Consider the following 14,365-nt stretch of genomic DNA (forward strand, 5'->3'; position numbering starts at 1 on the left):
GTACCTTACTGAGGTTGAGGCCATTTTTGGCGTCCCCTAGTGCTAGTGCCCTTGGCGAGGCCCAGTCTGGCTAACTGCCCGCTACGGTGCTGCATATAATGGCGTCATTAAAATTACCCATCGATTAGGCCCAATGATTGTATTTTGATCAAAAAGGGTCCCAAATCATCGGCCTCAAGCGGGCTCCATTGATAGTTACGTGGCGGCCATTTATATTCTGGAAAAACAGACTATTAATTCCACCGGCACCTAACATCTTATTTTAAGACAATCATTTACCATGTGTATAAAAGCTTTGCCTTTGTTTTGCGTTGCTTCTAGTCATCTCCATTCCACGCGTGAGATGGCCACGTTTCGATTAAACCTTGCGTAAGTTTATTTTTACTGTTTGACATTATCACAACGACCAGCATTTTTGATCAGTATTCTAGAGCGAGGAAGAGGCATCATTACGCACCTCGAATCAGCACCATTCTTATAACATGCAGTGGACAATAGGCTTCATTGTTGGTAAATACGGAATTCAGTATACAGGACGAATGTGAAGGGGCCCACGCTAAAAAGTCACTTTTTACTTCAAGTTAATCATTTTTATTCTAGTTTGTCTTATTATCTATGCTTGTGTTTTAATATTACGAAAAATGTTGTCTCAAAGCAAATTTATTCCGAATCAATTTCTATTCAGATTTATTAAATTCAATTTTATATTTATCTTCACTTGACTTCATCCCAATTTTAATAAATATTCATTTTTAGAGCATTTGGTTTATTTTGATTTGATTTCATTCATGTTTTAATATAAATTGCAACAAAACGATGGTATTAAACAGGGTTGCCAATATCAAAAATTGATAATATATAACGTCCAAGATTAGTCTGCAAGAAAAGTCAGGACTGTGGGAATAGAAATTGTGATGCTTAATTTCTCCTTGCTTATGTTTCTTTTAAAATAATTTCAAAAATGATACGAACAAAGTTTTAGTTTCAATCCTAAGTTCCGATTGCATATTCTATTATGTATTTGCTTGTTTGATAGAAAGCTATGCTTATTCACCTTTCTCACAATCTTCAACATATATACTCTCTAAATTATACAAATCCTAACACAACTATCGGACCATAATTTTGTTGATTATTCCTCCTACTTAAACTGACTTTTGTTATGGTTTCCTCATCCTGATAATAGGAGTGTGCACTCAATCGGGGCTGCTGTTCATCAGCAATCGAACCAGTTTCTTAACAACTACCCGGGGGTTTCCATCAATACACGAGTTCCAATTCATCTTCAATCCATCCGCCGTTGCCCTGTACGAAAAACCATTCGTCCGCTTTTCGGTGAATCCCTTTTGCTCGGCACAAAACTTTCTCCCACCGACCGCCACCGTCGTCATCCTTGTCGACGTCGTCATCGTCATCATTGTCCTGATGGTCGTTCTCAGCACACGCACGACGACGAAAACGACGAAGACGGCGATGACGATGAAGCAAGAAATGGGGTGGCGAGAAAGAACGAGCGACAGAGAGAGAGAATAATCTTATCAAACCCCCTGCCGCCGCCCGTTGCTAGGCCAGAAAAACCACCACTCCGGTTTTTCTTATTACCCACCCTGAACCCATCGTGTTTTCCCACCGCAAACCGGCAGATTGCACGAAGCAAGTCTTCGTTTGTTCTCCTGCGTCGTCCGTGAGGTGTTAGTTGTTTAATAAAAATTCAAAACCCCCTTTTCGACTTACTGAACATATTTTCCTTCTTTCGGGCGAGAGTTCTGTGACTTGGCACTTTTCCCTTTCTGTGATCTATTTCCTTTCCGAAGGGAGGAGGCCAGTTGTTTTAAACATTTTCTTCGGATGACTGTTTCTTTTTATGGCGTTCCGTTGGCTGAGATTTATGTTCTGCGGGGTGGTTCACCTAGGCGAAATTGGAAATTTCTTCTGTTATTAAACACTGTTCCTGTGAACTTTGCATCGGGCGGGAGTAATGGGGGAGGGCGGATGCTGCGATTCTTCCTGGGATGCTGGTCTGGTCTGGGCCGAAGTGCGTTTCGCGGCAGAGCTTCGGTGAAAGTTTTCATTAAACAACGAACGCGCTTCTAATTATCTAATTACGGGTGGTTTTTAAACAAATCACAGTCGCGAAAAGTTTCCGCGCAGCATTACCATCGCCGTTACTGTTACTATTACCACCATTACCACCACCACCACCACCAGCACTAGTACTGCTAACGTTACCACCACCACCACCACCACTAATGCAAACTACTAGCGAAAAAGGGCGGTCGAAAGTTTTAAACAACACCTGATCGGGCAGGCTCAAAACGGCAATTGCAAAAATCTTTATGTGTTACATCTGATATATTATTATGTCGTACATCGATGCGAACGAAAAAAAAATGCAAACATAATCTAAACCTATTATTATTAGACTATATATGTTTACTTGCTAGCTATATAATCCAAGGCGGGCGGTAATTTCGCCCGCCGCCACCCACCACCCGGCAGTATTAATCATCGTCCTTTCGGGGATTGTGTGTTTTCGTTCCCGGTTCCGTTCCAGAGTCAGAATGCAGATCCAGCACGTACGGGACCTGTGCGCCGTCCCGGGGGCGGCCGCCGAGCTCAACTGCACCGGTGATATCCTGTCGGTGCAGAACCTGCTGCCCCAGTTGGCCCCACCCGAGAACAAACCGCACCAGTGCCAGCAGTGTCTGAAGAGTTTCTCCTCCAATCACCAGCTGGTGCAGCACATCCGGGTTCACACCGGCGAGAAACCGTACAAATGTTCCTACTGTGATCGCAAGTTCAAGCAGCTGTCGCACGTCCAGCAGCACACCCGGCTGCACACCGGTAAGGCGAGAACGTTTATTGCTCTACTTGGTTTTACCCCACCTTCCCCTTCTTTGATGTCAATGATTTAATATTTTCACTAATAAATTACTCTTATTTTTACTAAACGACAGGCTTGATGGAGGTTCTCACAAAACAGAATTGCAAAAATCAATCTTTAACTAGCGTGTGTAGGTCAGTATAGAAGTGTTAACAATTGCTTGACAATCACCTCAATTATGCTTAGAAGGCCATGCCGACGCCTCAAAGGCTGCCTAATTTTGAGTTCGGTGTTCAAAGTTCCACGTGGGACCGACCGAATGGTTCCCATGGGTACGGAGAAAAATCAACTCGAGTTATGGCCTTCCTTCCTTCTCGCAGTTATATGTGGCTTTTACATAAAAGCTACCAATGGTTTTTTGATTTTTCGAATTTTTTTTGAAGATCCATAAATCGTAATAAATTCAAATATGTAATATTTCTACTAAGATAATCACGAATAATCATTTTTTCCAACCTTTCATTGTTTAAAAATTCATGTCTTTTGAACCGACTTACCAATTATAATGATTTTGGTAGTGAATGAAAAATATATTAATGTAGGGGAATGTCCCCGGTTATGAAACAGGTTTTGTTTTTTGGTCATAGCTTTTGAACGGATTATTTAATTTCACATCTTTTTGAAGCATTTGAAAAATTGAAAACTTACGTATGTTTTTGCTAAAGACAGCATATATTTTTTGCTTGACACAAAAAGTTATAGCGAAATTGGGAGACATAGAATTTTTTGACCAAAAACAAAGTGTTCCCGGTTATGAAACACTTCGAAAAATCCATAAAAGAAAATAAAAATAAAGAAGAAAATAAAGAAATATGAAATGAAAATAAAGTATTACATTCATTTATTAACAGAAAACACCTTAAATGCAAAATAATTTATTAGTTTCTTAATTTAATCATCTAAATCTAAATTGTAATCAATGTATCTAAAAACAGGAAGTTTGAGATCTCAAATATGCGGATTTGGCTCTCATGTACCTGAAAATTGTGTTGAAAAGGTTTGTGATCATTAAATTATTAAATAATCGTTTTTCTGAATTTTTCATAACCGGAGATCTTCACTGTTTCACAACAGGGGCGAACGACGAGTTTGTAAAAATTTAGGTAATAATTTTTGTGTAAATTATTTAACCTAAAATTTGTCTGTGAAATGAAATAGAAGTCCAAAACTAAGGTTATATGCATTTTACTGCATTTTTCTATTTTATTTGATAGACAAACAAATCAATGCCAAAATATTCTAAAAAACTAAAAAACTTTTCGAGCACATTTCCTACAAAATATTCTACAAGCTGCATTTTGATTGTTGTTTGCCCAAAAGGTAAAGTACAATGAGATGAGCCGTTGGTAGTAATTTGGTAGTGCTAGTTTAATAAACACGTCAAAAACGATGGGTGTTTCATAACCGCAGCCGTTTCACAACAGAGGACAATCTCCTTCTTTTCAGAAAAAAATATTGGCTTGAAGTTTGATTTTTTTTGTAATTGTATAAACTTAAAATTTTGAAATACATATTAACAAACTTTTCATTTGGTAGCAAAATCTTTCAAATCAGTTTAGTAATTCGAAAGTTAAGAACTTTTTAAAAAGAGATCTACATTTAAAATGAACAAAATACGAAATAACTCAAAAAGTTTAACCCTATGGATCAAATAAAAAATTTCGGATGTAAAATATTACGAAAAAGAAGTCATTGGAGTTTTTTCGGCTTAGCAGTCGTAAAGGCAACAGAAAAACGGAATCACTTCCCTTCTACCTACGTTTCCAAACATTTGTATGCTATTTCAAGGCTCTATAAACGAATAACAGTTACACTTTTAAGTTTGTCTTACAAAATAAACACAAGTTTTTACCAGTTTTTACAAGAATTAGGTGGCTCATCTTTTTCTAAGTTAACAGTTACTTTTACATATAAACTTAGACATATTTGATAACACATATTAGCAAAAAACTAAACAAAACTTACGATTTTTTTAACTATTACAAAATAATCTTTAAGAAAACTTCCAAGGTAAAATTTTGTATTTAATTCTGAACGACGAAAGTTGTTCTTAATCGTTTGTAGAGTCTTGAAAAAGCGTAGGTACATATCATTCGCAAGGTCGGTGGAACAAAAAAGTATCATTTTTCGGCTACATACAAAGAAATCAAATCCAAAGGTTCAAATCCGGTTATAATCTTAGATTATAGCTTAGTTCGACCCATGCACCTTCCAACATTGGACAAAAGGTAGGAGTCATAACGACTCCTTGTTAAGCGTAGCTACCAATAATCCCCCCCCCCCCCTCCCTAACCTTCCCGCTCTTTCCCCATCACACCAAAAATTTTCACTACTCTCCCCTACCGTCCCTCCATCAATTGTAGAACCACCGTTTCAAAAAAAATTAAAACTATTTTTGTCTGAGTTGCTTATTGTGCCTTTGCGCGTCGGAATATTCAGTATAAATCCATTTTTTGAAGCAAACTATAAGCGTGCATGGATAAACTCGTTATCCATGGTGCATCCATATATCTGGCATTTTGCTGTTAATACGTAAAAAATACGTTCAGGAATACTGGCAATTTTTGTCAGAATCTGTCTATAAACAGATTTTTAATGTGACGTATATTATAAACCTGTCAATTATTAGATTCCTTACTTTTACCGATAACGGTAATTTATGAATAAGAAAAAATATATTCACAATTATATAAAAAAAATTCTTTCATTATTTTGATTTAATACTATCAATAATCTCACCAAATTTCATCAGATGTATCTTGTGATTTCTAATATTCTGGGCTCCAATTCTTTAGAACTGATTAAAAGCAGCAGTCCGTACCTGATAATCACTGTTTAGTTCAGTTACTATTTTGTCAGCGTTAATTATTTTTTGATTATCTAGAAGCTATCAGCATAGTTTATGGTGTGTTTGCGACAAAATCCGGACACTTAAGTTTTGTAAAAAAAAGGATTTGCTATCAGTTGAACTCATTCACACAGGAAAATGCATAAATCTCAGATTCAACAGCCAGCAAATCTTTTTTTGGCAAACATTATGTGACCAGATTAATCAGGCTCTAGTATAATCAGAAATTGATTCACGTTAACAAAACGGCAACCGAACCAAAAAGGGGTCATGTTATTTTCTCGTTCTGAAGAATTAGAGGCCATAATGCCAGATACCACAAGATACTTTTAGAAAAGTCGGTGAGGATGTTCATTATGTCAAACCAAATATTTTTTCACGGGACAGAAATGGATGGAGTATGCAAGAATTTTGAATGAAACTAGTCCTCTATGGTTCATACGCAATACGCAATTATGCCGTCCGCCATTATGGTTCGCAAGAAGCTGGATAAAGCTTAAAGCTTGCTCTGGTAAAAATATATATTCGTGAGCAGAAAAGTTAAGGCTTAAAAAATAGAATTAATAATGAATTTTCATTAGTTTCCGTAGTTGTGCAGTATATGCGCACCAAATTTTATCGTACATATTGGCAGCACCGTAGCGTACGGTTGTCTAAATTGACCCCCGTCAGGAGCGCTAGCTCTTGAGGACACTAACTTTAGCTGCCAGTAGGTACCTATTTACGGAAAAAATTACTTGGAAAAATGATAAAATTTATGCTTCAAATCAATTTTTAAAGCAAATAAAGCAACATATGATATTTACACCTTCTAGAAAGTTACGTATTTTGATAGTATCAAAAAGTTTGTAGAACATGTCGAACCTGTTAGATGAGGTTTCGTGTACAAACAGTTTAAAAAACTGATTTTAAGGGGGTCACGACAGAAAGTCAATTATATCTCGCAAACCATATGATACAGATACTTAGTATCTTCGGCAAAGTTTAATGAAATTCTATCTAGTTCCTATAAAAAATTAATTTTTTCAAATTTGTTATCCCCTTAATATCTAATTATATGAAAATGTCCTTAGATGCAGAATACTTTTTATGAAACTTTTCTTGACACCTAAGCTCGAAAACATCAGGAAAAGCGAGAAAAGACTTTTGACCGCCTTTTTCCAGAATGGTCCCACTGACTGTGCGGCAGTGGCACTAAGTTAACTACATTTCGAACTAATTTTGCCACGTAACACTACACTGCAGTGGTGGCAACAGAGACAAGTAGCAGCAACTGGACTACTGAATATACTGAACAATACTGAAGATAGCAGTGAACTGATCCTGAATACTGACCAGCATCTTAGCTGGTTTATATAGCTTTTAGTAATAATAGCGTGAGGCGCAACAAAGCTTATTCTTCTAATGGAAGCGGGAACACATAGCGTGGCTTTCTTGCAGGTCACTCACGAATGGCATCAGTGATACCGACAGCAGTACGGGCGGCGTGTCCAAAGTCCAAACAAATATTCTATAATATTCTTCATAAAAGCAACAATAAATATGTATGGTCCTGGTCTTACCATATTAGTAGCACTAATAGATTTATTGCAGTTTCACAAGTAACCGCAATTAGATCAGATCAATTTTGTGTTGGTACGCCATATTGTATCGCTACACCTCACTTATAGTAAGTTTATAAGTTTATAGTAGAATGGCAACTTTTGATGACATGACGATTCCTCAACCACGGTTGAACTCCAGGTTAGGAGCGGCTCACGACAGCGTCCGATCCGGAGCAGGCAGTTGAACTAAGAAAAGTATTGTCTTGGCACTAAAGCTAAGCTGTAATTTTAACGAGACTCGGTAGCATTGCGCAGTTAGACAACCTACCTAAACCAACCTTACTACGAACAATCAAGAAAATTTTACAAGGAGTATTGGGCACGAAATAAGGACATAGAATGGATGCTTGCTAGTTGGAAATGCAGATCGCTGAGTTTCGTGGGCGACCTGGAAAGCCAACGATGCAGCAACTTTGCTGCTCCCGATGTCTGGTGATCAGAAGCACTTTCTTTCCCCGCAAAGATATCCACAAAGCCACACAGAGACGTTCTGACCAACGAACAATGAACCAGATTGACCACGTTTTCATAGATGGTTCTTCTCTAACATCACGAACGTATGCTCCCTACGGGATGCGGATATTAACTCTGACAACCACATAGCATGGGCGTAGCCAGAAATATTTATATTATTATTTGACATAACCTAACGTTAAGGAAATGTGAACTTGTTCTCAGTAAAATGCTATTTTGGTTCAGATTGAATCACTTTCTCATTTGACAAAAAAATTGAATTGAATCATTCGGCTGGGAGGGGCCCGCAGGCTGGCTAGGGGAGTCCAAAGGATGAAGTCTTTTCGAGACGCGATCAGGGTCGAGACAAGCTGACAGCTTATCCTGCAGGATTTTAAACATCGCTCGAAACAGATATCGAAATGAGAGGTTTGATTTTCCGTGAAGGTAGCACTCTTGTTTTGTGTCCTAAAACTGCTACTGAACTTCGAAAAGTTTGACAACTCATTTCTCCATAAAATAAACGCGTCCGAGATCAAATATATACATATTAGAGGCTCAAACGAGACGAACGTGCTCCTTCCGCGGCCGATAATTGTGAATGGCGACGAACCCGAAGTGGTAAATGAGTTTGTATATGTGGAATCGCTGGTGGCCGTGGACAACAACACAAATAAGGAGATCCTGCGACGTGTTCAAGCAGGACATCGAGCCTATTTTGCCCTTCGCAAAACGCTACGATCATGAGGCATAAGCCGTCGTACAAAGCTCACAATGTATAATCCCGCTGTAAGAACGACAGCTTATGAATTTGTCAATACTCACGGAGGACATACGAGTCCCTGCGGACGATATTTAGCGGAGTACAAGCTGAAAACGGAGAGTGGCGGAGGTGAATGAATCGAAGGCAACAGATACTGCTTGGGAAGATTGCCAACGTACATTTGGCGAAAGTCGGTAAGCTACGAGTAACCCAAGATCGAGTTGAATGGAGCTTAAGACAGTACGGACCACCCCGCCTCAAAGCTACTGACGACGTCGACGAGGATCGTACAACTAGCCCAGTAAAGTTTCGCTACGCCTATGCTGTATAGTAACAATATGTGTGCATTCAAAACTGTCAGCCGTATACCAGACACGCCAAAGCCGTCTACCTGAACATTAGCCAGTTACATAATCCACCATCCGCCAAGAACAGCCACGATTTGGTGGAGTAAAAAGCACAAGAAAACGGTCAGAGATCGTGAAGAATTAGCACAACTGCTTCGAGCTAATGACACGCACAAGTTTTACGAGAAGTGAAACCAAACTCGTAAGGGTTACCTACCGTAAACTGACATTTGCAGGAACGAGGGAGGGAATCTGATTACAAACGAACGCGAGGTGGTCAACAGATGGAAGCAATTCTTCGGTGAAAACCTCGATGACGACGTTGCAGAAGAAGGCCAAACGGACGTTAACCTAGGAGGGGTACCCATGGAAGATAGAATTATCCCAGCACCTCATCTCCACAAGAGAGAGCTCCCAGCACCTCATCAAAAGAGAAATCGGGTTGCAGAAGACCAACAAAGCCGCCAGTAAGGACTGCCTACCAGCAATGCTTTATAAACATGGCCGAGAAATGCTGACAACAGCACTGCACTGGCTTATTCCAAGATTTGGGAGGAGAAGCTATCGGAGGAATGCTGCTGCAACAATCGGGGTATAACGCTGATATACGTTGCGTACAAGAAGGTCAGATAGGCAAGACACAGATCTTGCAGAAATGTCGGGAGTACAAAGTGCTCAGGCAGCACATTTTTATTGACTTCAAAGCAGTATACGATACAGTCGACTAACACTGGCTATGGCATATACGGGGACACTCTTGAGTTCCTTGGAGACACAGCGAGTGTTGATACAAGGTGACGGTTTATCCTGCGTGGTGTTCAACATCGCTCTTGAAGGTAGGATCCGACGAGCCGGCATCGAAACGATTTTCACCAAAGGTAGCCAACCCCTCGAGTTTTCAGATGGATTTGATGTCATAGCCGGGAACTTTGCGACGGCGGAGGTAAGCTACGGCAGACTGAAAGCAAAGCCTAGGAGAACTGTGCTAAAAATAAATGCGTCGAAAACCAAAATACATGAAAGGAAGACGGTCAAAGGAGACAAACGCACGCCGTTGACAGCGACAAACTAGTAGGGGTAGATGAGTTAGTGTATTTGGGATCGCTGCTCACTGCGGACTACCACACTAGTGAGGAGATCCAGCGGGGCATTCACGCAGGTAATCGGGCCTAATTTGCTCTTCGCAAAGCTTCATGGACTACCTACCAATACCCGAATTAGCTTTAGATCGCGCAGGATAATGTCCATGAGGTTTCGTAATTGCCACTGAACTTCATGGAATAGCGTGGTCCGGTAATGTGGATTAGCTTATTGGTAATGCCTAGTGACTTAGTGAGCAAAGATGTCGAAGCGGAGACCCAACATAGTGATTCTCTGCTTCGCCAGAGCCCCTTCGCAAGCTAGATATCACTGAACTTAGAGGCCACTGGTCTAACAAGCAAGATAGATAGTCGAAACTCTGAACGGCTGAAAGAGACTGTTAGGCTGGTTGCAAAGTCTAAGTCTAATTCGAAAGATTTTTATCTGACAGTTAAATTGTAGCACTGAACTTTTACCTTTTTAACTAGAGCCTGCCTAACTCTATAGAATTTTGTTGTTCACTTCCTTTTACTCTTCCTTAGTGTTTTTGACCCGTCGCAAAGGCTGGCTTCTCTTCGCTATTGAGCTCGAGAGCGGAGGCCAGACCTTGTTAGATTCTTTCACTTTCCGATTCTGAGTAGACGTAGATGAGGATGGAAGAAGAGCCTGACCGAACGTCCGCGAGAGAATGGCTGTTCACCTGCTGATGTTCCACGTCCATACTCATGAACTCTGCTTCTGATTTCAAATGTTCCGACAAATTGAGGCTGCCGGTTCCGATAATTTGGTTTTCCGTTGAACGCTCATATCCCACGAGTCGCTGGGGAAAGAAAGTCCATTCCTTCAGAGCCTCACATTAACGTAACAAAAGAAACTAAAATTCAGTGTTCAATATGTACGTTCGAAGCTTACGGACGCAGTGTCATAGTTTCTCAATTCCTTTATTTTCTCTAATCGTTAAATTTTCTACGCATCAACAGAATCATTAGATTCTGAAACTGCCCTGACTGTATTAAAGATATGTCAAATTCGTAAATTTGACTTAAATTTTAATAGATTACATTACTAGAAACTGGCAGAATGTTTCTACCATTATACGAAGCGTTAACAAAATACAGGCATTCTCACAACGAAAACGCTCTCTATAATTAAATAACTTATAACCGTGTTAAATATCTTAACTCTCGTCATAACTGTAACATTTCGTAACCATAATTTGCCTCCCCTTTTCGGAACACCCCGCACCCCGCACTAATCAATCTAGGTGAACGTCCGTACAAGTGCCACCTGCCGGACTGCGGTCGTGCATTCATTCAGCTGTCCAATCTGCAGCAACACCTGCGCAACCACGATGCCCAGGTCGAGCGGGCCAAGAGTCGACCGTTTCATTGCAATCTGTGTGGCAAGGGATTTGCCACCGAGTCCAGCCTGCGGACGCACACTTCTAAGGTAAGTCCGTCGGCGATCACCCAGCTTTTTTCACTTTTAATTAAATTATTCTTTTTTTTTCAGGAACTTCAACTGCATCTCGGGGTTCTGCAGCAGCATGCTGCACTGATCAGCAACTCGAACAGCGTGACGTGCAATGTTTGTAGTAAGATCTTCCTGGGCGTCGATGCGCTCAACGAACACATCAAGTACTCGCACAAAGAAGTGGCTGGTAGGTATCGGGACGAAGTACGTCTAGAGGAACTAAAACAATGCAGTTTTCTTACCCTACAGTGAAGCGAAGAGTGGCGAACCATCCGTGTCCGATGTGCGGCAAGCACTACGTCAACGAGGGTTGCCTGCGGAAGCATCTGCTGACGCATCCACGAACGGGCGGGACGCCCGGTGCTCCGTTCCGCTCCAATCTACAGATGTGGCCCTGCTCGGTTTGCCAGGCGGTGTTCACCCACGAATCCGGTGAGATTCTTCCCTTATCTTCCTCAAACTTTAATCATGAATTGCCGGTTTTTTTGGTAGGTCTCATTACTCACATAGAACACATGAAGATGGACCCGAAGCACCAGTTCGCGGCTCAGTACATGTTCACCAAGGCGGTCGTAGAGCAGCGGGAGAAGGAATCCAACGCGCTGGGAATGGGAAGCAGCGGTTCGAATCCAATGATTAGCGTTAAGGAGCTAACGCAGAATAGCATTTCGCCGTTGAACTACTCGGAGAATTCGTCGACCATGGGATCGGAGAAAAATGGCGAAGGAGGTGGTGGTGGCGGAGGCGGGGTCGGTGGTCTAGGTGGCAGCAGTGGTGCTGGTGTCTTCGAAAATCATCGATTAACGAATGCAGCCGCTGCGGCTGCCGTCGTCGCCGGGGGTCACGGTAATCCGTTCGGGGTCGTGCCGGGGGATAACAACAATAGTCAGTTTTCGCGTATGATGATGCTGCAGGAGCCGAAGTTCGATCCGGATTTGATGCTTCCGACGGATGGAACTTCGTCGGCCGTCCAGGCGGCCGTAGTCAATCTAGCGACGGCCATGCGCATCGGTCAAACCTTTAAGAATAATTCAATTCACGCTGATCATCTCGGGCAGCCGAATCTGGGACCGCTGAAGAAGAAAAGTAATTTTATCAATTTCAACGAAATGAAATATCCATTGGCGAATCGTCAGAACTATCCCTCCGTTGATTCGCCGGTCGGTGGTGGCGGTGCGCTTGGCGGCGGGCAGAACCCTTGTGGACCATCGTCGGAGACGGCCATCCGAATCCAGCAGGCGGAGGCGATCCTGAGGTCCCAAGCGGAAGCGGCTCTTCGGTTAGCGGTTTCGCAGGCTCAGGCCGTAGTTTCCTCGAATGCCGGCGTCGGAGGCGGTCACGTTGTCGGTGGCCACATAGGACCTCTGGGAGGTCACCCCTTGATGGGCAGGTGCAACGATGAGAATAGATCCAATGAAAATTGTCCCCCCTTTGATCCGCACGGGGATCAACTGAGGGCGGTCATGAGAGAACACCACGCTCACCAGCAGCAACAACAGCAACAGCAACAGCAGCAGCAACAACAACAACAACAGCAACAGCAACAAAATAACGATGAGTGCCATCAATTCTCGCAAAGTCCGGTGCCGCGAAACGGGCTGGACCTTACCGACGAGTTCCTAAAAAGTGAAAACGTACTGAAAGGGTGAGAGTAGATGTAAATTTTGATGCCATATTATATTTAATTTAAATCAATACAACAAAAGAAGAAAAAATCTTGAGAGACGGGGCAGGATTAGGGCCCACTATCATGGATGGAGGGAGGGTTTTGGGGGGAAAGGTAGAAAAAGAAAACAGTTAGTAACAGGCGAAGGCGGAAGAAAAGAAATTGCAAAGAAATTAACAAAGATGAAGATGAAGAAGACGAAAGTAAAAAAAACTTACACATTGATTATTATACGATAATCTGGGACTTGAATGTGTGAATCAATAACTAAATGATAAAATTAATAAAAACTGATGCATTATGCCATATTATAGAGATGAGTGGGATTATTTTGTGGATTGGTATCACATCATTCGAGCTATGGTTGTTAGCTCTAATGAATATAACAAAGATTCTACCGTCAGCTTCTAATTATTTACCTATCACTGCTTTGTGTTTCAAGAATGTGAAGAACAAATTTAACGCTCTTCTCTACAAGATTTATTTTAAGGTAAAAAATTACTTTTCAAGGTTAGATTGTTTGAGCGATTGTACGGCCAACCAATTGGCCATGACTGTTCGGCTCTCCCATAGTTCCGACTCACTACGAGTCGGCGTATTGAGGATAGACGAGGAACAGGGCTAGAGGGTTCCTCCCCTATGCTCCTATTCTCCCCTCCACCTCTTTCGTGTCTTTATTGTTCGGCAGAGGGAGCATGCACGGTAAGAAATCGAATTTATAGAACCCCCTTCACCATTCATCGCTCTGCACAGGTCGCGTCACACCTTGGATTAGGGATTTATCCATTCAAATTTTTACATAATAGCCATGGATAACAACTATTAAAACCATCTCCTTTAGGGGCTTTGGACCCTCCGCTTTGGTTCCTAGTAGTTATACCTTCTACAAGAACCATCCTGCAGGCGGAGAGTTTACACTCAGCCTTCGCATGAGTGCCCCCTTCTCTGTTCGCATAGGACCCTAGTTTCCACCAGTGGTCCGATTTCCACTACGGAACGTATTCCGGATGGTACCACGAGGAGGTAGAGATAGGAGTTGCTGAATAAGGGCCTGTGGAACTTCGTGGTGGTTCTGGAGCGCATTATTCAACCATTTACCACCCATTTTAACGGTTGATCAACTTTTAAAGTTTTGAATTTTCCTTTAAATCGATGACATTAATTTTTCAGGTCTGTGTTTTAATTTTTGTTTTCTTTTTTTTAATGTTTACTTCAATTTCAACATCTAACATTTATACATATTTTAA

The 14,365-nt window shown here is 41.4% G+C and overlaps 1 protein-coding gene across 1 annotated transcript in view; it reads left to right on the plus strand.

Moving 5' to 3' along the window:
• Positions 1 to 13,408, plus strand: part of LOC128742579 (zinc finger X-linked protein ZXDB) — a 33,325-nt gene extending 19,917 nt beyond the window's left edge. The window contains exons 2-6 of the mRNA XM_053838985.1: positions 2,555 to 2,844; positions 11,244 to 11,428; positions 11,492 to 11,639; positions 11,702 to 11,884; positions 11,945 to 13,408. Of these exons, the coding sequence (XP_053694960.1) occupies positions 2,562 to 2,844; positions 11,244 to 11,428; positions 11,492 to 11,639; positions 11,702 to 11,884; positions 11,945 to 13,101 (1,956 nt within the window). The 5' untranslated portion in view covers positions 2,555 to 2,561 and the 3' untranslated portion in view covers positions 13,102 to 13,408. The remainder of the gene's footprint in view (positions 1 to 2,554; positions 2,845 to 11,243; positions 11,429 to 11,491; positions 11,640 to 11,701; positions 11,885 to 11,944) is intronic.
• The last annotated feature ends 957 nt before the right edge of the window (positions 13,409 to 14,365 follow it).

Source organism: Sabethes cyaneus, chromosome 1 (assembly GCF_943734655.1).
Source record: "Sabethes cyaneus chromosome 1, idSabCyanKW18_F2, whole genome shotgun sequence".
NCBI lineage: Eukaryota > Metazoa > Arthropoda > Insecta > Diptera > Culicidae > Sabethes > Sabethes cyaneus.